Raw genomic sequence first — 24,427 nt, 5'->3', positions numbered from 1 at the left:
TAATGATGTGTTAATCACTGAACTATAGGGGCACTTGGGTTGCTCAGTGGTTGAGCATCTGCCTTCATTCAGCTCAGGGCGTGATCCCAGAATCCTGGGATGGAGTCCCATATTGGGCTCCTCCCTACACTGAGCTTGCTTCTCCCTCTGCCTATGTCTCTGACAATAGTCAGAAAACAATAAAATGGAATTATGAGGTCCTTATATATCAATAATTACTGTAAAAGTAAATGGATTTAATTCTGGAATGATAAGGCACAGAGTTGTTAGATGTGGGGAAAGAAAAGAAGATCCAACTATAGGCTGTCTGTAAAAGACTCACTTGAGCTTTTGATAGCACAGAAATAAAAGAATCATAAGAAACTAAACAATTATATGCTAGCAAACAGGATAATCTAGAAGAAATGGATAAATTCTATTCTATTAGGAATGAACTACAAAAAATTAGAATATTCAAACAGACCAATAGCAAATGAAGAGATTATGTCAGTATTCAAAAGTCTCCCAACAAACAAACAAACAAACAAACAAAAAACCCACAAAAGTCTCCCAACACAAGAAAGCCCAAGACCAGATGATTTCACTGGTGAATTCTACCACTTAAAGAAAAATCAGTACCAATCTTTCTCAAACTTCTCTTAAATATTGAACAGGAAAGACCACTCTCAAGGTCACTTTCTGAGGCTAGCATTATCCTGATGAAAATTGACCGATATTCCTGATAAATATAGATACAAATGTTCTCAACAAAATAATTAGCAAAACAAGATCAATAGCACATGGAAAGGATCATACAGCAAGATCAAGATCAAGTGGGATTTATTCCTGAGATGTAAGAATGGTGTAACATATGCAGATCAATACATGTGATACACCACATTAATAGAATGAAATTAAAAAATTATGTGATCATCTCATTAGATGCAGATTTGACAGTTGCTAAGGGAGAATTTCTTAAAAGATCTACTCACAGGAAAAGAAATTATAATTATATGAGGTGATGTATGTTAACCAAATTCATTGTGGTAATCATTTCAAAATATGTACATTTATGAAATCATTATGTATACCTTAAAGAAATACAATGTTATATATCAATTATATCTCAATAAAACTGGAGGGGAAAAGACAAGATATCTGCACTCCCATGTTTATTGCAACATTATGCACAACAGTCAAGATATAGAAGTAATCTGTGTCCATCAGCAGATGATGGATTAAAAAGATGTGGTAAGTATTCAAGATGGAATTTATTAGTCAACCATGAGAAGAAAGGAAATTCTGCAATGGACCGTATAGTAAGATAAATCAGACAAAAAGACAAATACTGTATGATAGCACCCCTATGTGGAATCCGAAGAGGTCAAACTTGTAGAAACAGAGAATAGAACAGTGGTTATCAAGGGCTGGGTCAGGAAACTGGGAGATGCTGGTCAAAGGCTACAAACCTGCAGTTAGAGAATGAATAAGTTATGGAGATCTAATGCACAGTACAGTGATTACAGTTAATAATGCTGTTTTATATACTTTCAAGTTATTAAGAAACTAGATCTTTAAAATTATCCCCACATAAAAGCAATGATAACCATATATGATGGAAATGTTAATCATATTGCAATATATAAAAGCATCAAATCAATGTGTTTTACAGTTTAAATTTACACAATGTTTTATGTTAATCTTATTTCAATTAAAAAAAAAAACTGAAACAAAAAATCCTTACTTCTAGAGATGCCTACATGGCTCAGTCAGTTAAGTGTCCAGCTCTTGACTTTGGCTCAGGTCATGATCTCAGAGTGGTGAAATTAGGCCCCACTCAGTCTCCTTGCTCAGAGGGGAGTCTGCTTGAGATTCTCTCCCTCTCCCTATGCCCCTCCCCCCTTTGGCATGCACTTCTCTCTTGCTCTCTCTCTCTCTCTCAAATAAATGAATGAATGAATGAATGAATGAATGAATAAATAAACAAACAAGTCTTTAAAAAAATAACTTCTGGATATTTAAATTTGAATGGAGTATAAAAAACATCTATCGTGAACTACTTCTTTAAAAAAATTTTTCCAACAATGAAAAACGTAAAACTTAAAAATGTTTCTAGTTTGTTGGCTATAAAAAAGCAGGTGACAGGAAGATTTGACCTGTTCATTGATACCTGATATAAACGTTAAAGTAGAAAAGTTTGAGTCAAGTGATAACATCCTTTAACTATTTGAGTTTATTTTTTAATTTATTTTTTATTTATGATAGTCACAGAGAGAGAGAGAGAGAGGCAGAGACACAGGCAGAGGGAGAAGCAGGCTCCATGCACCGGGAGCCTGATGTGGGATTCGATCCCGGGTCTCCAGGATCGCGCCCTGGGCCAAAGGCAGGCACCAAACCGCTGCGCCACTCAGGGATCCCAACTATTTGAGTTTAAACCAAAGAACTGTTACATATAAATCTGGGTTACAGGAGTTCATTTCTTTAATATATTAAGAGTTTTAAATATTCATTAAGAAAATCTCTAATGATTCAATATAAAAATAGTCAAATGACAAAAACAGAAAATTTATCACAAGGTTCTTCAAATGGCAAACCATTAAGCAGATACTCAACTCAGAGTAAAAGCAATGTAAATTTTTAACCAAATAGATAGATTGATAGATAAAATATTACTACTAAAGATCTTAATAAGATTATAAAACTTACAAATTTCCAAAAGAAAGATGTGCACTTATGTACTACACAAAGAAAACATAGATCATATAGCAAAGATAACTATAACGCATGTACAAAATAAGGAGATAAAATTATGAGTAATCTGTTATGGCAACAAAAATACATTACTGCTTGTATAAAATAAAAATTGCTGATTGTGAAATACATATAAATGAAATAATTAAAGATACTGAAAGTAAAAATATGGCCCAGCACATATTTGGGACTTACAGTTAAAAGATTAAATAAATAAAGTGATTTAATAAAATAACACCTAACATATATGGCATATATTAAGACTATTGCCCATATTTCCTTTACGTCATGGTAAAAAATTAACAAAATTTCTAGACACCTATAAAGCTGTTTTTTTTTTCCTTTCCTCTTTCCCAAAATTAACATATAAGGTGAGATTGGTACAGATAATTTGCATGCATGCTTGTAACACATTTACCATAAATGACATAGACAATTGTTTTATGTAATTTTCTACATTGCATGGTATTCAAAACCCAAGAATCTTTTCTTTCAAGGATTTTTTTCTCTTCAGATAAATTCTCTTACCATCTCCCACACCAAAACCACCAACACATCAGCTGAGAATTTACCTAACACTTTTTTTCTGAAAATCTAAATTGTACTTTACATTGCTTGTCACTAACTTTGTATTATTTATTTGTATTTGTATTTCAATTTTACTTACATAACCCTCCCAACAAATAACATGAAGTATAACATAGTAAATGCTTCATGAATATGGACCGAATGCTAACATAATCCTATGGCAAAAGGATCATAACACTTTATAAAATAAAGACTAAGAATTTGATTTTTAGCAGCTGCCTTATATCCCCTCTATATTTGAGAATACAAACATGATAAAAAAAAAAAAAACTATGCTACTCTAAAAGTAAGCACAATTCTTACATTATGAGCAGATGGGTTGTTGTTTTTTTTTTTTTTCCTTTAAGTAGGCGCCACGTCAAGCATAGAGCCCAACACAGGGCTTGAACTCATAACTATGTGATCAAGACCTGAGCTGAGATCAAAAGTCAAATGCTTAATCAGTTGAGCCACCCAGGCACCCCTATAAAAGTGGGTTCTAACAATATTGATCTTCATTTCAGTGGTTGAACTTCAGGCAAATGCTAATAGGGCTAGTGCTTCTGGCATACTGCCTGACCATAGTTATAAAAATGTGAATGTTTCTAGGAAGATACTTGTGGTATTTCCTGTGCATAAAAGCAACTGACCTATTTTGCCTGCGGTGGAAATTTCTGAACTTTGAGCACAAAAAGTTTCTGTGCAGTATCTTTTTCTCATCACAATGTTGAAAATGTTCTCGATATTGGCATAACACATAATGAAAGTGCATTAACTATTTGAAAGTTTGCATTTTGTTTTTGATTAATCAGCAGATTCTGTTGGTGTTTTGATATCTTTAGTTTTTTCAGTATGATCACCTCATATTAATAATTTCAAGTTCTTTTGCAGCCAAATATAATCATTAGCCTGACTTAAAAGTGGAAAATTCATTAAGATATATTATGGATTGAATTGTATTCCCCTGACCTCCCCACCAAAATATTCATATATTCAAATCCTAGCCTTAGCACCTCAGTATGTGACTGTAATAGATGAAAGTGTCTTTAAAGAGGTAATTAAGTTAAAATGAGGCTGTTAGTGTGAGCCTTTATCCAATATGACTGGTGTCCTTGTTATTTATAATCACTTCTACTGGAAGAGCTTAGAACACAGTTGCAGAGAGATCATGTGAAGATATGGAGAAAAGATAGCCATTTACAATTATTTTTTATTGGAAGGCCATGCGTTGCCTTCATTTATTGTATTTCAAATCACTGTACATTTACTTTTGTGAAAACACTGCCTGCATTTTCTAGTACAAAAAAACCCTAAAAACTGTTTCAGGAATGTAGAGAAATATCCAACTTAAATAGTGAAAAAGTGCACCATAATTACTGCTGCACTGCAGTCATTTCTGCATTTCCCATGTTTCTTAAATAACTATCTTGTCTGATAACACACAATATAAAGAGCAATTATGAAAAACAGACATTTACATATACTTCTAAAGTCTTATTGAGAATATCCTGTTGGCATTGGATAACCAATCATAGGCGCAGCTGCAGTAGCAGGATATGCATATGCCTGTTGGTTCATACCATTGTGCATATTGGGAACATTATTTCCATATTGCTGAGTGCTATCATAACCATTCTGTTGGATTACCAGCCTTAGAAGAAATGAACCTTGCTGACATCTTGATATTGGACTTCTACTGCCCATGAGAAAATAAGTTACCTGTTGTTTATGCCACCAAGTCTGTGGTACCTTTTTATGGCAGCCCTAGTAAACCAATACAGGCACTGTTCCACATCTATTCCCCAAGGCAATCACAATAATTGCATCATACATTCATTCATCCCTTCAGTATATACTTATGTAGCTATTCTCTGGCTTTGAAAACAGTCATGGCAAGGGAGATTTTCCATTTAATAGCCAAAACATAGCTATTCACATTGCAAACAAATTATAGCCATGCTTTGCATGCAGAGTCTGCAGGAACACAAAGGAAGAAGGGATAAAATGAATCTGTTTTTACAGGGAAATGAAGTATAGACCTAAACAACAACAACAAAAAATTGTAACTACTGCAGCCAGACACCAGTGAGTGAGAAAGCAAAGCAAAAAGATGACTACTCATAGCCAAATGATGAGTTCTTTAGTAGTTGGCGTTTATTTCTCTTACTTCTCTGAAGCCATAAGTCTTACCCTTTAATATTTTAAAATTTTCTTAAAAGGCAATAAGTTTGTTTAAATCCATCAGGAATCACTGTGTTTATAATTCTATATCTGAATAAGCTAGTGAATGGTGCACACAGGCTCGTGTGTCAATATTAAATGAGGAAGAACACAAGTAAGGTGATGCAATTGCACTCTTTTATCTTTAGAGGCATTTATTCCACTTCCATCTTCCAATATCCCCTTGCATTTCTCCAACAATTGACCATGTTCCAATTCTCTGGGTGGGAAGGGGGAAGATATCCCATTGAAAATATTGTCTTTACATCTTGAGTATTTTCAGATAATATAAGCTGTACTTTTCATCTTCATGACGTTTTATTTTATAACTCGAAGTTTGTATCTTTTAATCCCCTTTATCTACTTTACCCATCTCACCCCCTACCTTCCCTCTGGCAACTACAGCTTGTTCTCTGTATTTGAGTGTTTTTACTTATTCATTTATTTGTTTCTTTACTTGTTTTGTTTCTTAAATTCCACACATGACTGAAATCATGTGGTAACGGTCTTTTTCTGTCTGACTTATTTCACTTAGCATAGCACCCCCTGGTCCATCCATGTAGTTGAAAATGGCAAGATCTCATTCTTTCCTATGGCTGAGTAGTAGTCCACTATCTCTCTCTTTCTCTATATATACACGTATATATGTATATAAATAAATATATATAATATATTGCTATATGTATGTGTATATATATATTTCACATCTTCTTTATCCATTCATCTATCCATGGTTACTTGGGTTGCTTCCATATCTTGGCTATTGTAAATAATGCTATTATATGTGTAGGGATGCATATATCTTTTTGAATTATTGCTTTTTTTTCTTTAGGTAAATATAATAAGATTACTGGATTATGAAGTATTTTTATTTTTAATTTTTGGAAGGATGTCCATAATGTTTTCCACAGTGGCTGCACCAATTTTCTTTTCCACCAGTAGCACATGAGGATATTTTTGTCCACACCCTCATCAACACATTATTTCTTATCTTTTGGATACTATCCATTCTGACAGGTGTCAGTGTACCACATTTCTTTATCCATTCATCTGCCAATAGCTATATAGGTTGTTTCCAAATCTAGGCTATTGCGAATAGTGCTATTATGAGCATGATTATGCAAATATCTCTTTAAGATCTTGCTTTCCATTCTTTTGAATATATATCCAGAAATAGGATGAATATATAATGTGGTAGCTTTATTTTTAAAAATCCATGAAATTTTAAGGAAACTCTATATTATTTTCCATAGCAGCATTTTATATTCCCACCAATGATATACAAGGGTTCCAATTTCTCCACATCTTTGTCAATGTATTTTTTTATGTGTGGTAATAACTATACTAACTGGTGTGAAGTTTCATACCAAGTATTATGGTTTTCATTTGTTCAGCTGACTAGTGATGTTGATCATCTTTTTATATGCTTGTTGGCCATTTGTATATCATGTTAGAGAAATGTCTATTCAAGTCCTTTTCTCATTTTTTAATCAGGCTCTTTGATTTTGTTGTTGTTGTTGTTGTTGTTGTAGATGAGTCATTGAAATTCTTTATATATTCTGGATATTAATCCCTTATCAGATAAATGATTTATAAACACTTTCTCCTATTCTGTAGTTGATTTTTCACTTTGTTTGATGCAATCCCCTTTGTCTATCTGTGCTTTTGTTGGCTTTTGGAGAATATCATATAAAAGAAATCATTGCCAAGTTCAATGTCATCATTTTCCTGTGTTTTGTCTAGAACTTTTGTAATTTTGAGTCTCACATTTACATTGTTAATACATTTTGAGTTAATTTTTATATAGAATGTAAAATAAGATTCCAACTTTATTCTTGTTCATGTAAACATCTACTTTCCCACATTATTTGTTGAAGAGATTCTCTTTTCCCCTTGAGTAATGTTGGCACACTTATTGAAGGTCATATAGCCAAAAGCATGGGAGTTATTTCTGGGTTCCCTATTTTATTTATTCATTTGTCTGTCTTCTCACCAGTACCACACTATTTTCATTACTGTAGCTTTGTGATATGTTTTAAATCAGATAGTATGAGTTCTCCAACATTGTTCTTCTTTTTCAAAATTATTTTGTCTATTTGAAGTTCCCAGAGATTCCATGTGAACTTTAGGATGATTTCTTTCTATTTCTTTCTCTTTTGGGGGTGGGGAGCAGATGAAGAGAAAGAATCCCAAACGGCTCTAAGGCCAGCATGAAGTCGGACATGGGGCTCAATCCCATGACACTGAGATCATGATCTGAGCTGAAATCAAGAGTTGGATGCTTAACTGATTTAGCCACGTAGGTTCCCCATTTTTATATTTCTGAAAAAAAGTGTCATTGATATGATTTTGATACAAATTGCATTTAATCTGAAGATTACGTAGTATGTACATTTTAGCAATATTAAGTCTTCCAATCCATGAACATGGGATGTCATTCTATTTATTCATGTGTTATGTAATTTCTTTCAGTAAAGTTTTGTAGATTTCAATGTACAAGTCTTTCATTGCCTTAATTAGGTTTATTCCTAAGTATTTTATTCTTTCTGATGCTATCGTAAATGGAATAATTTTCTTCATTTCCTTTCCTCCCATGCCTGCGTGCATTAATGTACCTCTGCTTGCTGTTCACCTCAGTTTTCAGTAGCTTCTAATTTTGAGCTGGTCCCCTAAGCACTCTGAGTCAGGCAAACAGAAACCAGTTCCTTGAGTAGTCCTCAGACAATCCAGAATGTTGAGTGCTTGGTCTACTCTTCCCCCGACCTGTCCCCTATCTAAAGGAGATTACATGGCATTTCCTCCCGATGTCTCCACAGTATACTCTCTAGGGGTGAGGACACCAATGATTGTACCAAATGCTGGGAATTATCCTACCTCCTTTGGTGGAATGTGTTCTTGGTTCTGATTGCTGCAGTTGCTCAGCTGGTCTCAAGGGCTCTTACAGAGGTATTTTGATCCATATTCATTGGAAGAGGTGGGCCTGTAGCCTCTTTTATATTATAAGCCTAAAGTGGACTTGTCTCCTGCTTACTTTGTCTCTTGTGTTTTCACCTTTTTGCACCAAATTATTCTCTTATCATTAATTTCTCCATTTCCTAGCCATCTTTTGGCCTCTATTATATTTTTGCACGTTCAAAGATAAATTTGCTTTTATTTTACTCTCTCTTCCTATCCACTCTTAATTCCCACTGTTAACCTAGAAAAGTTCAATGTCAAAATAGGTGATAGAATTTTAAAAATCTATCTTTATTGTTTTCTGAGCTACTCAATATTATTGTTACTCTTACACATTCTAAATCTCAGAGCTTGTAATCATTCATTCTCTGAAATATTTAGCTTTAACATTCTATATATTATGTGTGTGCCTATCTCTGTATGTGTATATATGTGTGTGTGTATTTATAAATACACACACATACACATAGTCAGGGATGTACTGTCAAATATATATGCATATAACATACATACATATAACATGTATGCATATATACATACATATCTAACAATATATTCCTAAATTCTGAAATACTTTTACAAAAGTGCCATCTAGATGATTAGATGAACATAACTAAAAAAATTCTCCAGGTTTGAATTCTCATAAAGGGTTTATTTTATATGTATACAATAATGATTGCACAATAAGGGTCTTTTGAGATGGATGATTGTGAAGATGGCTGAACAAACAAAATGAGCCATCAATATATTGCATATTGCATAAGGACGAGTAAAGAACTCACTTTTTGTTTCTACTTCAATCCAGTTTATACTTTTGCAGCTGGCTTTTATAAGCTTCTGTTTGAAGGAAACACTCTAAAAGAAACACTCAAACTATTTTCTCATATGGTCATTGTAGATTCTTAATCTTCACAGTTGAGCTGTGTAACCTTATTTTTAAAAAATATTTATTTAGCTGAGAGAGAGAGTGAGCATGAGTGGATGTGGGGGGCAGAGGGAGAAGAAGAAGGAGACTCTCCACTGAGCAGGGAGCCCCACATGGGGTATGATTCCAGGACTCTGAGATCCTGACCTGAGCCAAAGGCAGATGCTTGACTGAGCCACTCAGGCACCCCAGTGCTGAGTAACTTTATATTAAACTTTAGTGCACTAAAAGCATTATTTAAATACCCTATCGGACTTCTGTTGACTTTATTGATCTTTCTCAAATATCTCCACACTTTTTACTTGCTACATGAGTATTTATGTGTGGTTCATGAACCACCTCAGTTACCTGGGCTGATTTTTTTTCCATATCCCCTACCTCAGACTAACTGTATTTTACAAAGGGAAGAGTATATGAGACAAGATTCTACATTATTAACAAGTTTTCAGGTGGTTATTATATATAGAAACTAAAATTCAAGAATGACTATTCTATATAGGTGACCCAGTATACCTTTCCATAATTCTGGTAGGTTATATTTACTCTAAAAATTTAGGTAAAATATGTGACAAAACCAGATATCACAGCACAAATAAAGTGACCTTCCTGCCTCCTGGAGAATCAAAACCAGAAGACTGCATTCACTGTTCAGTGATTTTGAGCATTTGGTACAATTCTGTCCTGGTTACTGCAAGCAACTTTGAGGAAATCCCTTTCTCATTTGTAACATGGGAATGTCAGACTTGGTGGCATCCATGGTCCTCTGCCTCAAAATCCTTGAAAGAGTAGAAATTCCACAAACTCACATCTTCCACTTTCTATAATTCTGGCAGACTAATTTTTTTTTTACTTATGTGGAGACTGCTATACTCACAAGCACCTTTAGAACTAAGCTAAGATCGTTTTATGGATGGTTTTCAATTGTCTTATTAAGGGGCCATTTCCATATTTAAATACCATTTTCTAGGTTTTGCAACTTTATTTGGAGCACAAATATTTCAGGAAGAATTTAGAGCTTTTGAAATGCATCCTGCCAATTTTTGCATAAATCTTTATTTTTTTACAACATTGCATTGAGTATTATTTCTCTTGACTGTGGAGTCTTTTTGGAGTCTCCCTTAAATTTGCACCCTAGATGAATGTCTCATTTGCTTCACCCTAGTCCTGAGCCTGAGAAAGATATTCAAAACAGATGGTTAGAAGGACAACAAAAAATCTCCCCCAAATTTTGTCAAACAACAGACCAGTTAATTAAGCAAAGTAGATATTACATATCTAAGTATATTGGATCCCCAATAAATGGATTATCTCTCTAATTTATGGAGAAAACCCACAGCTAAAAGTGTGGGTGGGAGGACATACAAAAGAAACAACAAAGCATTTCAGCTTGGGCACTTCCTTTTGCTGATCTTGACTCATAGAACTTGGAATCTGTCCTTGCACACAAGTTCAGTGCCATATTCTCCTGCTTGCAATGGATAGACAAGTGATATATGCTGATTTAAACTTATCCAGGGGTTCTTGCTTTGCGAGTTCATCACCTCCATCTCTTCCTCAAGGTAAGTACCTTTAATTTTTCCTTTTGGCATTTGTTTATCTTCCAGAGTTAGAAATTCCTCTTGTATTTATACTGACTAGCAGTCCTATATGAATGTTATGGTGGAGCAGCATAGTTTGTCTGAGGTAACAATAACTGTGAACAAAAGCACACACCTTGTAGATTTCTTTTTTCATCAAGATATTAGTACGAAAAGTGAATATCACTTCTATTACTGAGCCTTGGTTAAAAACCAGGGAGAAATATTTTACATGTACGAACAAAGTAATATTTTTAGAGACACATTGGTACCTTGCTGTTAATGGCAACCTACCTAATTCCAAATCCCTTCTCAAAATACTAAGATTAAGTTCCAGCTAATTCACTTCCATAGTATTTTTCACAATACAAAATATAAACTTAAATGACTAGCTTCCTTCATTCTCCAAAGAGAGAGGGGAAAAAAATTCTGAAAAAAAATCATATTCAAGATCAAAGACTTCAATATAATTACTATGCAATAATTTCTAACTTTGAAACTTGATATTTGAAAAGTATCACAATTTAGAAGGAGATAAGCCATGAGACCTTGGAGAATATCATTGATGAACCTATTCGGCACTTGTTGAAATTAGCACTTGTCTGAGTTAGTGAAAAAAAAAATATATATGAAAATGTAATGTGAAGTAATAAATGAGGGATGCTATGGCCTGGACCGGGTGAAAAAAAGCCAGAAACTAGGCAGAAAATATGTATGAAATTATCATGACTTTCTGAAATCTAACCAAATGTGATATTGGAATTTTTATCTAACCTGATATTCGTTTCATATTGTGCTCGGCCTGTGGGCTATATCCTTTTAGGATGATTTAGTATAGGTTTGAAACTATTAAATTATCAATGTTCCAAATGGGGGGAACAAGTTTAAGTTTACCAAACAAGTTTCACCATACTCTTCATAGGGTAATTAAGGTGAGTTGGAGGATTTTGATAACTACACTTGGGGTTTGGTTTAGACACAGTTAATTTTTTTATAGGAAAGAGCAAGACTTCTTGTACCCCATTCAGATCTAGCAAAAGTAGAGAGAAAGTAAGATGATGTTGAAAGGGGATGCCAGAAAAAGGGAGATTTTCCTCAAAAGCTACTCTCTATTACCCCAAATCAATGGGTCCAGAATATTTATCTAGTCTGATTATTTTTTTTATTCTACAAAATATCATCCTGAACATCGACCTGAAAAAAAGTAGAATAAAATCAACAAAATATGTCATTAAAAAGCACTGACCTGATATTACGGTTATTGTGAAACCACTTCTGAGCTTCTTAGCTAAACTTTTCAGGTTGTGGTAACTATAAAATAGCGAGTGCCCAAAAGAAGTCATTAAAACCAGACAGAGATGTGAGCCGTGACCTATTTTGTTACAGCCAAGGTTTTGGTCCCCTAGAAGAGTAATTATGGTGTTGTGTTGGCAAAATGCCTCAAGGTCATTCATTCATTCAAAAATAAACACCTTCTATGTGCCAGGCATACGACTGGTGCTGAGACTACAGAAGTGAACAAAGTAGAGAAAAAATCTTTTCCTTTATTGCGTTTATATTATACTACTATAGACACAAACAGATAAACAAAGAACTAAGTATATTTAAAAAGATCACGTGATATTAAGTGCAATTGAGAAAAATAAAAAGTAGATGTAGAATAACTTTGGGGGAGGACATCAAATGGAATATTCACAGAAGGTGATGGCAAGATGACATGTAAATCAAGACCTGAAAGAACTGTGGGACAAAGTCATGGTATCTGGGCAGAAGCGTCTTTTAGGGGATGAGAATTTGCCCATCCCACCGTAGGAGCAGCATGCTGGTTAGTGTGAACTGTCAGCATGTGTGCAAGGAGAGCTGCAGCAGGTGAAGTTAAAGAGGTCATTGGAAGCCAAACTGATGAATAGGGAACTGCAGACCATTTATAGACTTTATAGGTTCAGATCTACTGGATAGAAAGCCATTGAAAGATTTAGAGCAACAGAGTAAGATGATTTAGCATACTGTTTATACCCAAAGAAGAGCCCTGAGCGGGTATTTCCCAATGACGAAAGTGTACTGGCCGCTTCAGTTTGCTATTGTAACATCATTAATTTAATCTCATGTAGTGCAGTAGAGAAAGCTAATATGGAAGAGCATACCAAGCAAAGGACCTTCCACTCAATTCCTTAAATTTTACGAGGGGCAACTGAGTGGCTAGGTTGGTTGAGCATCGGATTCTTGGTTTCTGCTCAGGTCATATTCTCCCAGTTGTAGGATTGAGCCCCATGTCAGGTTCTGCACTCAATGTGGATTTGGCTTCAGATTCTTTTTCCCTCTCCTTCTGCCTTTCCCCACTTGCATTCTCTCCCTCAAATAAATAAATAAAATCTTTAAAAAAAAAAGTCTTAGCAAGAATAAATTAAATTTTGGGTTTTTTTTTTTTTTAAGATTTTATCTATTTATTCATGAGAGAGGCAGAGACATAGGCAGAGAAAGAAGCAGGATCCCTGTGGGAAGCCTGATGCAGGAGTCCATCCCAGGACTCTGGGACCACAACGTGAGCCAAAGGCTCAACCACTGAACCAGCCAAGCATTCCTAAATAAGTATTTTTTAAGTCACTCCAAATTGCCTTTGACCTATACAGATGGCGCCCTACTTACAATGGTTCAACTTAAAATTTTTGGACTTTATAATGGTGCAATAGCAATGCAATAGCAATTGCAGATACAATGGCAATAGCAATAGCCAGCAATCCCTGAGTAGCAAATGTGCAATATAGTCCTATCTCATAATGCTGGGCAGCAGCAACCGCAGCTCCCCATCAGCCACACAATCAAAAGGGTCAAAAACCCACACAACCATCCTGTACCTATGCAACCATTCTGCTTTCACTTTCTTTTTTTTTAAATTTAAATTCAATTTGCCAACATACAATATAACATCCAGTTCTCATCCTTGCTTTTGACTTTCAAAAGAGTATTCCATAAATTATGAGATATTACACACTTTATTATAAAATAGACTTTGCGTTAAATGATTTTGCCCAACTGTAGGCTAATGTAATTGGAACCCTTTTAAGATAGACTATGCTAAACTATGATGCTCAATAGGTTGGAAATAGTTAATGTATGTTTAGAAAGAGCCAACTCATATGAATGTCAGTGTACTAATGGAAGAGACAATCTGAAGTTCTCTGAAAGTTGGGTTGCACAAGGCAATTGCCAGGGAGAGTATAAAAAAACAAACAAACAGGAGAGGACTTGTAGGTCACTGTTGAACATCTAAGGAGCAGAGAAGATAGAGTTTTAACAAATATGATATTAATATTTTTCACAACCAACTCAAAACAAGTAATAATTTCTATAGAGAAATATTAGAGAAAATATTTAAAAGATTTGATAATATAAACAAATCCATAACTGTAGATAATTTGGAAATCCTTTACTGGTAAAGGCGCTCTGCTTTAAAAATAGAATATACAAAACAACTTATAATTGTGAGGTAGGTATGAATTACAAGAATAATTCCCATCAGATCTGATTGAATTTTGGAAGCTGTAACCCAGTGTTTCTCCAAAAATTTTTCTTTTCATTTATTATTTATTTTTTTATTTGTAACTTTCAAAATTTATTTAATGTCATCTGTTTCACTTAAAAAAATTTTATTTTTTATAATAATAAATTAATTTTTTATTGGTGTTCAATTTGCCAACATACAGAATAACACCCAGTGCTCATCCCGTCAAGTGTCCCCTTCAGTGCCCGTCACCCATTAACCCCCACCCCCCGCCCTCCTCCCCTTCCACCACCCCTAGTTCATTTCCCAGAGTTAGGAGTCTTTATGTTCTGTCTCCCTTTCTGATATTTCCTACCCATTTCTTCTACCCTCCCTTCTATTCCCTTTCACTATTATTTATATTCCCCAAACGAATGAGAACATATAATGTTTGTCCTTCTCCAACTGACTTACTTCACTCAGCATAAAACCCTCCAGCTCCATCCAAGTTGAAGCAAATGGTGGGTATTTGTCATTTCTAATGGCTGAGTAATATTCCATTGTATACATAGACCACATCTTCTTTATCCATTCATCTTTCGATGGACACCGAGGCTCCTTCCACAGTATTGTGGACATTGCTGCTAGAAACATCGGGGTGCAGGTGTCCTGGTGCTTCATTGAATCTGTGTCTTTGGGGTAAATCCCCAACAGTGCAATTGCTGGGTCCTAGGGCAGGTCTATTTTTAACTCTTTGAGGAACCTCCACACATTTTTCCAGAGTGGCTGCACCAGTTCACATTCCCACCAACAGTGTAAGAAGGTTCCCCTTTCTCCACATCCTCTCCAACATTTGTGGTTTCCTGCCTTGTAAATTTTCCCCATTCTCACTGGTGGGAGGTGGTATCTCATTGTGGTTTTGATTTGTATTTCCCTGATGGCAAGTGATGCAGAGCATTTTCTCATGTGCTTGTTGGCCATGTCTATGTCTTCCTCTGTGAGATTTCTCTTCATGTCTTTTGCCCATTTCATGATTGGATTGTTTGTTTCTTTGGTGTTGAGTTTAATAGGTTCTTTATAGATCTTGGAAACTACCCCTTTATCTGATAGGTCATTTGCTAATATCTTCTCCCATTCTGTAGGTTGTCTTTTAGTTTTGTTGACTGTATACTTTGCTGTGCAAAAGCTTCTTATCTTGATGAAGTCCCAATAGTTCATTTTTGCTTTTGTTTCTTTTGCCTTCATGGATGTATCTTGCAGGAAGTTACTGTGGCTGAGTCCAAAAAGGGTGTTGCCTGTGTTCTCCTCTAGGATTTTGATGGAATCTTGTCTCACATTTAGATCTTTCATCCATTTTGAGTTTATCTTTGTGTACAGTGAAAGGGAGTGGTCTAATTTCATTCTTCTGCATGTGGATGTCCTATTTTCCCAGCACCATTTATTGAAGAGACTGTCTTTCTTCCAGTGCATAGTCTTTCCTCCTTTATCGAATATTAGTTGACCATAAAGTTGAGGGTCCACTTCTGGATTCTCTATTCTGTTCCATTGATCTATGTGTCTGTTTTTGTGCCAGTACCACACTACCTTGATGACCACAGCTTTGTAGTACAACCTGAAATCTGGCATTATGATGCCCCCAGATATGGTTTTCTTTTTAAAATTCCCCTGGCTAAAAAAAAAAAAGAAAAAAGAGAAAGAAGAAAAAAAAGGGGAAAAAGAGAAGAAAAAGAGAAAGGAGAGAAAAAAAAAAGGGGGTGGGGTGGGGTGGGGGAAGCAATCCGAAATCAAGAAGAAAGAAAGAAAAAAAAGCACAAAACAAAACAAAAACAAACAAACAAACAAACAAAAACAAAAACAAAAACAAAAACAAACAAACAAAAAAACACACGGGGGAGTATCTTCCGATTCTGTATATTTTAAGTCCCTTGACTTCCCTTGGAACTGGTCCGTGTCGCTGGTCTTCTGGGGGAGGGGCCTGCTGTGCTGATTCTCAGGTGTGAGCACTTGGGGAGCTGCTCTGCCCCTGCCTGGTGCAGGGCTCAGTGGGGGGTGTTCACCCCGTGAGGCCCCGGGAGGAAGCCACAGTGGCGGGGGCAGCTCTGGAGCCCTGGAGTCAGCTCCCGCAGTAGCTCCGGGGCTCTCGGTCTGCAGGGCCTGGAGGCTCCGGGGCGGGGCCGCTGATCTGCTCAGCTCGGGGCAGGAGCGTCCTCGCTGTCCTGGGCCCTCCCGGCCTCTGCCTGTCCCAGGGGAGGCTGGATACTGGGCTGTGTCCCGGGCCCTGTGCTCCGGGGCCTGCGCTGTTGGATTCGCTCCCGCCCGCAGCCCCCTTCGCGGAGCCGCCGCCCGAGCCCCTCCGAGCTGCTCCGGGTCCCGCCGAGCGCTGCAGCCCTTAGGGAGCTCGGCGCATCTCCCGGGGCGCAGTTCCTCTGTTACTGTCCCCGGGAGCCCGAGGGCATCCCCGCCCTCCTGGGTCCTGCTCCAATTCCCCGGGAGGCCTTTCCGCGGGGAAGGTCGGTGCAGCTCCTGCTCCTCCGGGACGGGGCTCTCCTGTCCTGGGGACACTCGCCCCGGCCTCAGCCCGGATCCTCGCGGGCCCCTCCCCCTCGGAGGCCTTTTGTTTCTTTATTTCTTTTTCCCCGTCTTCCTACCTGATAGAAGCGCGAACTCTTCTCCCTGGAGCGTTCCAGCTGTTCTCTCTTTAAATCTCAGGCCGAATTCGTAGATTTTCAGGATGATTGGATGGTTTTCTAGGTAATTTGTTGAGGACAGGTGACCTGGAGACCCTGCTCTTCCGCGGTCTTGCCCCTCCCCCCAGGTAATCCTTTTTAGACAAAATTCTTTGACTTACTTCCGACAATAGGGCACGTGCTTCATTTTTACACAGCACTTGGCAATTTTCAAAACTTTTTCTGTCTATCCCATTTGATTATTACCTGATCATTTGTACATAAGACAAACATAAATATATTTCTGTTTTATCAATGAGCAAACTCTTAGCTGGATCAGACTGAGAATCTACCTTGAGGGTCTCTAATATGGCTGATAAATGTTCTTTCCTGACCCCAGCTCCCAACATGAATCTGTCTATATTGATCCAAACCACCCTTGCTTTTTGTATGAAATGAACTCAACTAAATTAACTGAGTGTATTTTCTTACCTTCTCAGATGTCTGTCAAGGTTCAGCTTGGCATCAGTTTGCTCTGAAACTTGGTTGTACCGCAGTTATTCTTCTTACTTTGACTGTGATTGGGTTGAGTGTTTCAGGTAAGTGATTCAAGATCATTTGCTTCAGAATACTAACACTACTTCTATAAAAAAATGTTCGAGTACCAACATCATTGGGCCACCTCAAACTTAGTGAAAGAGCAATAACATAAAAACAATTACAAAAAAGTGCTTTTCACAATTCTCTGCCCAAATCTACTCCACAAACTTCAGCCTTTCACATTTCTCTTCCTAATTATTCTGATCACCTTCGTTTGGTATTTCAGATGTGTTCCCAGAACCTAAAAATAATCACAATTATAGTAAAAACATGGCAATGACAAAAGAATTAAATTTTTCCATTATTTATAGTTTTTTAAGTGCCTACTAAATTTCAGATTGCACTATGCATTCTCTCCTATGGGATACATGTAATTATACTCATCCCGAAGATGAGAAAGCTTGGTCAGGAGTATAAACAACTTAAAAGTAGATAGCCAATACGTCAAGGTCTGTGTGAGTTCACTGTTCTACGTATTTTCTTGTTTGTTTGTGTATGTATGCTGTATTCTAACTAGACCCTTTGCTATTGCCTCGTCTTCTGTCCACATTCAGCCTTGTTGAGATAACCTAGTGATCCTGAAATGATCAGTATAACATATCCATTTCACCACATTCAGCATTTAATCTTCTTATGGTCTCTCCTTACTTACTAGTGATATTCTTAAGACAAAACTCATCAATAGAAGAATGTCGAGTAGATGTTCAAGTGAACAGGAATGAAACAACAGGTAATTGGGTAGCTTGATTTTCCTAAAAATAACAGCCATACATTACAGAAGTAAAGGCTCCTAACAACTTATATGTTAAGATGACATTATCTTTCTGATTTTGTTGAACAAAACTGAGGAATGAAAAGGGTAAGCAACTCACTTGGGTCATACTCCTAGTAAGAGGCACAATGGAAATTACACCTGTGACCTGATATCAGAGACTATGATCTTAACCACCAGTTCATGTCATTTCCTGAGAAGTTGCTCCTAGAATATTCAATAATTAATACCAAATATTATGTTAACAAGTAAAATATACACTCCCATGAAATATTTAATGATTTTAATGAGGCTGTCAAAGAAATAACTTTTGTCTGAAGCTAATTAGTAGAACTAAAACATAAAATGAATTTTTAAATATTTATTGTGTTTGTTAATCTCAATGATCATTAATCTTAAAACATTACTCTTGCTGCACTAGGTAGTATGAGTTAATAAAGACACTATTGTGGAATGACTGTAGTAGGATGTGATCATGTTTATGCACATCCTTACAGAACAGAAATGTTAAGAAACTTGGAAAAATCCTTCTGGAAAATGTTATCCAATAGATTTCATTAAGTCAGCAAATAGATAATTTGGCAATTAGAAATTTTCCATAGAATTTGTCATCAATTTAGTGAAATCAATTATTATCTGCCTTGCAGCTCACATGTTGTTTAACATAAACATTTTTTAGATAACTACATGTTGGACATATAGTGGAGTCAGCACTAGTGATGAGTTTAAGGAAACTCAGAAATAGTTTTGACTCTACCACCATCTGATTGTGTGGACTTAAATTATTCTGTCAGTACCTTAAAAAGTAAGATGTGGTTCCTTAAATGATTTTGATGCTCTTCCTCTATTCTAATATTATATGATTCCATCTATGCTCAACATATCTGGTCATGAATTTCCAATTCTTGATACCAGAATGAACAAAAATAAGTCTCAAAAATCTCAAAATTATAATAAATTCACTTGTTGTTCTCCTAGTGATAATCAGAGACTTTGGTGCATTTACAACGACCCATGTATTTGTGATTGGTTGTGGTGGGTGGAGACAGGACAAAATATAACACTTACTTATTTCTTCTTTCTGTATACCTCAGAGAAACCAAATCTGTTACAGTGCCCAGTACATTGGCATCTACTCCAAGAAAAATGCTTGTTTTTTTCTCACGCTTCCAACACTTGGAAAGATGGTCTAACTGACTGTTCTGCGAAAGAATCCAGTTTGCTGCTTATTCAGGATCAGGAAGAGTTGGTAAATAATTATATAAGACACCTTAATAGAATTTAGCACTTTTTTGTAGCCATACCAAGATCTTTGGGCTTTAGAGCAGAGGTTCTATGTGGATAGAAGTAGCAACTCGGGCTTCAAGAAGCTCACAATCTGAGAGACTAAACACACGTGTGAGCAAATAATTGAATATAACTTAACATATGCAATAATATGAATATAAAGAGACAATAATATCACAAAGAAGGAGTAATTAACTCTGATGGGGAGTTAAGAAAGGCATCATAGACAAGGTGAGATTTGAACTCAGTTTTAGAGAATGAGTAGAAAAATGCAAACCATGAATAGTAGTACAGATTGAATATCCAGTCATTCCTTTCATTTCATTGATAGAGACTCATAAGAAGACTGATATATAAAAAAGAAATTCTGTTTTGGATTGGACTGAATTTAACATTATCAGAGAAGAAATGGAAGTGGATAAATGGTTCGTTTTTAAATTCAAATATGTGAGTATTAGATCAGCTCATTTGAATATTCAGTCTATCAGGTTTACATTTCAAGATAGTTAACATTGTTATGGAAAATTGAGTTTTGTGGTTTTAATTTAGTTTAGAAATTTTCAAGAGGTTCAGAATAGACAAAGAAGATGAATGATGTTGAAGTTATTGGTTGAAAAGTTACATATATGAAAAGACATCAGGCTATTACAGCAAGGTATATTTTTATCTGCAAGGTGGTTTTAGAGGAGACAAGAAATAGGCTTTTTTGGGGAGGAGCACATGAAATTAAACAATCTCTAGCTGGAAGCTTATAGCATGTCAAAATTTTTAAGGGAATATAAAAGGAAAAGGGAACAGTGAATATAAAAAGAAAAAGAAAAAGAAAATATCAGAGTGCAGAATCTAGACACACCAAAAGCCTTATTGACAACATAAACAGTTGATTAATATATATTTTATATGTTTTATGTATTCCATATTATATTCTCACAATAAGCTAGAGAAAAGAAAATATTAAGAAATCATAAGAACAGAAAATACATTTACAGTACTGCACCGTATTTATTTTTTAAAATGCATAGAAGCGAACCTGTGTAATTCAAACCCATGTTGTTCGAAGGTCAGCTGTATATTTTAACCAGTGGTATAAAGGAAACAGTCATTTGAGGGAATGTGTTAATATAGCTTAGGCCACAAAGGATCTATTTGCTGTTTTCTACTGGGGTCTCATTATAGTTTCTTGTGTAAGATGGTCAAGGTAACAGTATAATAGGAGAGTGGATACTGGACAGGTAAATTATATATTTTAACAGAATTTATGGTTCATTTCACAACAAAGGAAGAGTATTTTTTTCCTCAGAAGCAAAAGTATGAAGGTATTCAATAATGTTTCTGTAAAGAACTTTCAATAAGTTTTTCAGAAGAGATGATATACATTCCATTTTTGAGTCTGTGAATGATTCAATCAAATTTGTATAAATTATAGTTAAAACATGTTTTGTCATTCAAAAAACATGAGGAACATGAGGAAAAAACATGACATTTAAAACACAGGAATATGTTCAAGTTTATCTACAGTGATAATTTATATGGGTAAGTATTAAACATTGAAAAGATGTTGGCTTAGTTAACAAATTTTTACATTGTTTGACCCATGTTCCAAACTATTTTTAAAAATGTGATTCTTTAAAAGATGGTTTTAAAATAAGTGCTGTGGATGGCACAGTTGGTGATTGGTTTTGGCTCAGGTCATGATTTCCTGGGTCCTGGGATTGAGCTTTGTGTTGGGCTTCATGCTCAGCACAGAGTCTACTTGGGTTTCTTTCTCCCTCTCCCTCTGCTCCTCCCCCTGTGCACTCTCTCTTCATATAAATAAATCACCAATCAATCAATCAATCAATTAATAAAGTAAGTGTTCCAGAATAGAATAAACTTATGAAAAGGCAAGCATACTCATTCTGTTAAGTAAAATCTATCCTTACACCACGGGTACACCACAAACACACCACACATACACAACACACACAGAAAAACTCACCAAAAACAACACAGACATACACCAAACACGCATCACACATATACTACACGTAAAACACACTCACTACACATACACAACACATATACACCACATGTACTCCACATATATACCATACACACACAGCACAGACACACAAAAAATCCATCCTCATTTTTTACATGCTTTCTAGGTATTATTTTCTATACTTCATTTAAATATAAATGAAAACTTGATATTAACTAATTTTTATTTTTTTATACATAGTAAAGATTAATTTTGACTGATTAAATTTAGCATGTGTGGGTGTGGATGTGTATTTATTTTACTGAGATTCAAAATAAAATTGGAAAATACTGAAGTGTCTGTGAGCAGAGATATAGGTAAAGGGGATTATATTCAGCTGAACATTCCATTTTACTCTGGGATAAAAAACAATATTTTAAGGTATCAGTGAACAGATACACCTGAAAGGTATTGAATTATAGTAGAAATGGTATCAGGTTCTGTTTTCATTTTAACTGTCGGCCTGGCTTTCAGGTAAGGAAAAAAATAGAGAGTGATAATTTTTTTCACAGGACTACTGAAGGACTAAATGAGATAAATTTAGAGAACCAGGCTGACATCAGGCCAAGGAAAACCTGGGAAGCCATTGAGGGCCTTTCAGAAAAAAAAAAGTCATTGACCTGGCCATCTGAGCATTACAGAAGTTATCTTGAAATTGTTAAGAAGGGATCAAAAGGGTAGAAGAGATAAAACATGGCAGACTTCGGCAATAGCCCAGTTAAAAGAAGTTCATAATTTGACTAGAGTGTCAGACACTTGAGAGGAATCAGATTGGCTGCTCAGGCCCAAGGGGCTGCATGAAGGAAGGCACTGAAGGAACAAAGAAAACCTGTGACACACCCTATCCACTGCCACCACTCCACTTTGTTTGAAAGCAGATAAACTTATCTTGAACTCACCCCATCCTGGCACCTCACCCTAATGCTGCCTATTTTGTTTTTGATACTACTCCCACCCTTACCTGCAGACACCCACCAACCTCTGTTTGGAATTGGGAAAAAAAGGAAACCTCTGACCACATACCACACAAATGAAGCCTCTTTCCCTAGCTGTGTCCAAAGTCTGTAGACTCTGGATGCCCATTACGCACTGTGTACTTAATATGTTTCCTCAGCACATACTTTGTTTAAGCATTGTCATACTTTCACAAGTGCCATTTCAGTGTGTCCCCCAAATATTAGTGGTTATGTCCTATATATTTAAGAAAATTTAAGTTTAGTAGAATTAAAAAAACTTTTCACCTGATATATTAGTAATAGAGTGGGGATAAGAAGAGAATTCCAGCTTCTAAAGCTTGTTTTCTTCGTATATATTATGAAGTTTCTTGTTAGAGGACGTTTTTCCAGGGAAGATCAACTTGCAAGTTTCAGAGATTTATGAGTTCCACATGTTGCTCCATGCTCAGCGAGGAGTCTGCTTGTCTCTCTCCCTCTCTTCTGCTCCTCCCCCCAACTTGTGCTCTAAATAAGTCAATTAATTAATTAACTAATTAATTAAATCTTTTTAAAAAGTTTATACCATTATATTTGTGACTGCGTACTTACTCTATACTTAATAATTTGGCATCCTATTGCTTCCTGAAAGTTGTAGGAGACACTGGCTAGATGAGGAGAATCAATTACGTGAGAAAATCCCAAACACTAACAGAGACATTTCTTTTGCTTCACAGATTACAAATTGCTGGTTATAATAAAGAAAGCAGCTGTGTTTACATCTCTCTGACAGGAATTGTTTCAGAGGACTGTGATGCAGAAAATCGATGGATCTGCCAAAAAGAACTGAAACCTGACAGAAATAAAATATGTTCTAAATTCTGGCTACGCATCCCCTCTCAATTTCTTTACTTTTCACTCAGGTCTCTGCTGTTTTAATTATGCATATGGTTAAACTGGCCTACTGTATAGCACAAAATGCATCAATACTGAGAATTCTAAAACTATTCTAAAACTATTGTGAATCTTACAGAAGTTCATGTCTAATCTACTCACTAAATGAATGAGGAAACAAATACATAGGGAAAACATGTATCATTTTTAAGATAGAGTGATGTTCTATGGAAACGAGTCAGACCAGCTGAGAGGAATGGTTTCCAGACTGGGGTACATGTGTGGCCTTCATTGGTCCCCTCTATGCCTTAGCTCACCTCTAGAAGTTTTAGTAAAAGATTTCTAAAGTTCTGCGAATATGTAATAGTCTATGATTTTTCATATTATCACACAACTGGATTGCGGCAGGACCCTGACTTAAATCCATTCATTTGACTCTGATATCAGAATCTCAATCAAAGGATCCTGGGAAGGGATCTAAACTCCACCATTCCAATGTTCTTCCCATTTTAATGTTCTCATTACGCCTTTATTTTCCTTCTATGTCTCCTTTTATCTATGGCTCACATACAACTGTAGGAAATATGTAATTAAATTTTTCATTACTTAATGGGAAATAAGTGATATTTTTTCCACAAAAGAGAAATTATTCAAATAAATATCATGAAAGTTCACTTTTTAAAACATGCCACATTTTCTGTGGAGAGCAAATAAATAATAATTAATAATACTGAATTTACTCTGTAAGGAGGCCTATAAAAATTTTTCTGAAAAATAGATATCTACTTGCTCTGATCATTC

The 24,427-nt window shown here is 35.8% G+C and overlaps 1 protein-coding gene across 1 annotated transcript; it reads left to right on the top strand.

Annotated features, from left to right (window-relative positions):
- The first annotated feature begins 10,823 nt into the window (after window positions 1-10,823).
- Window positions 10,824-23,671, top strand: KLRB1 (killer cell lectin like receptor B1). The gene is made up of 6 exons (XM_041736409.1): window positions 10,824-10,956; window positions 17,622-17,720; window positions 18,377-18,451; window positions 19,588-19,742; window positions 20,112-20,227; window positions 23,470-23,671. Exons 1-6 carry the CDS (start codon window positions 10,872-10,874, stop codon window positions 23,669-23,671), a joined length of 732 nt encoding a protein of 243 aa, XP_041592343.1. The 5' UTR covers window positions 10,824-10,871.
- The last annotated feature ends 756 nt before the right edge of the window (window positions 23,672-24,427 follow it).

Source organism: Vulpes lagopus, chromosome 21, assembly GCF_018345385.1.
Source record: "Vulpes lagopus strain Blue_001 chromosome 21, ASM1834538v1, whole genome shotgun sequence".
NCBI classification, from domain to species: Eukaryota; Metazoa; Chordata; class Mammalia; order Carnivora; family Canidae; genus Vulpes; species Vulpes lagopus.
Note: the sequence above shows the minus strand (reverse complement) of the source record. Positions and strands in the feature narration are given on the sequence as shown.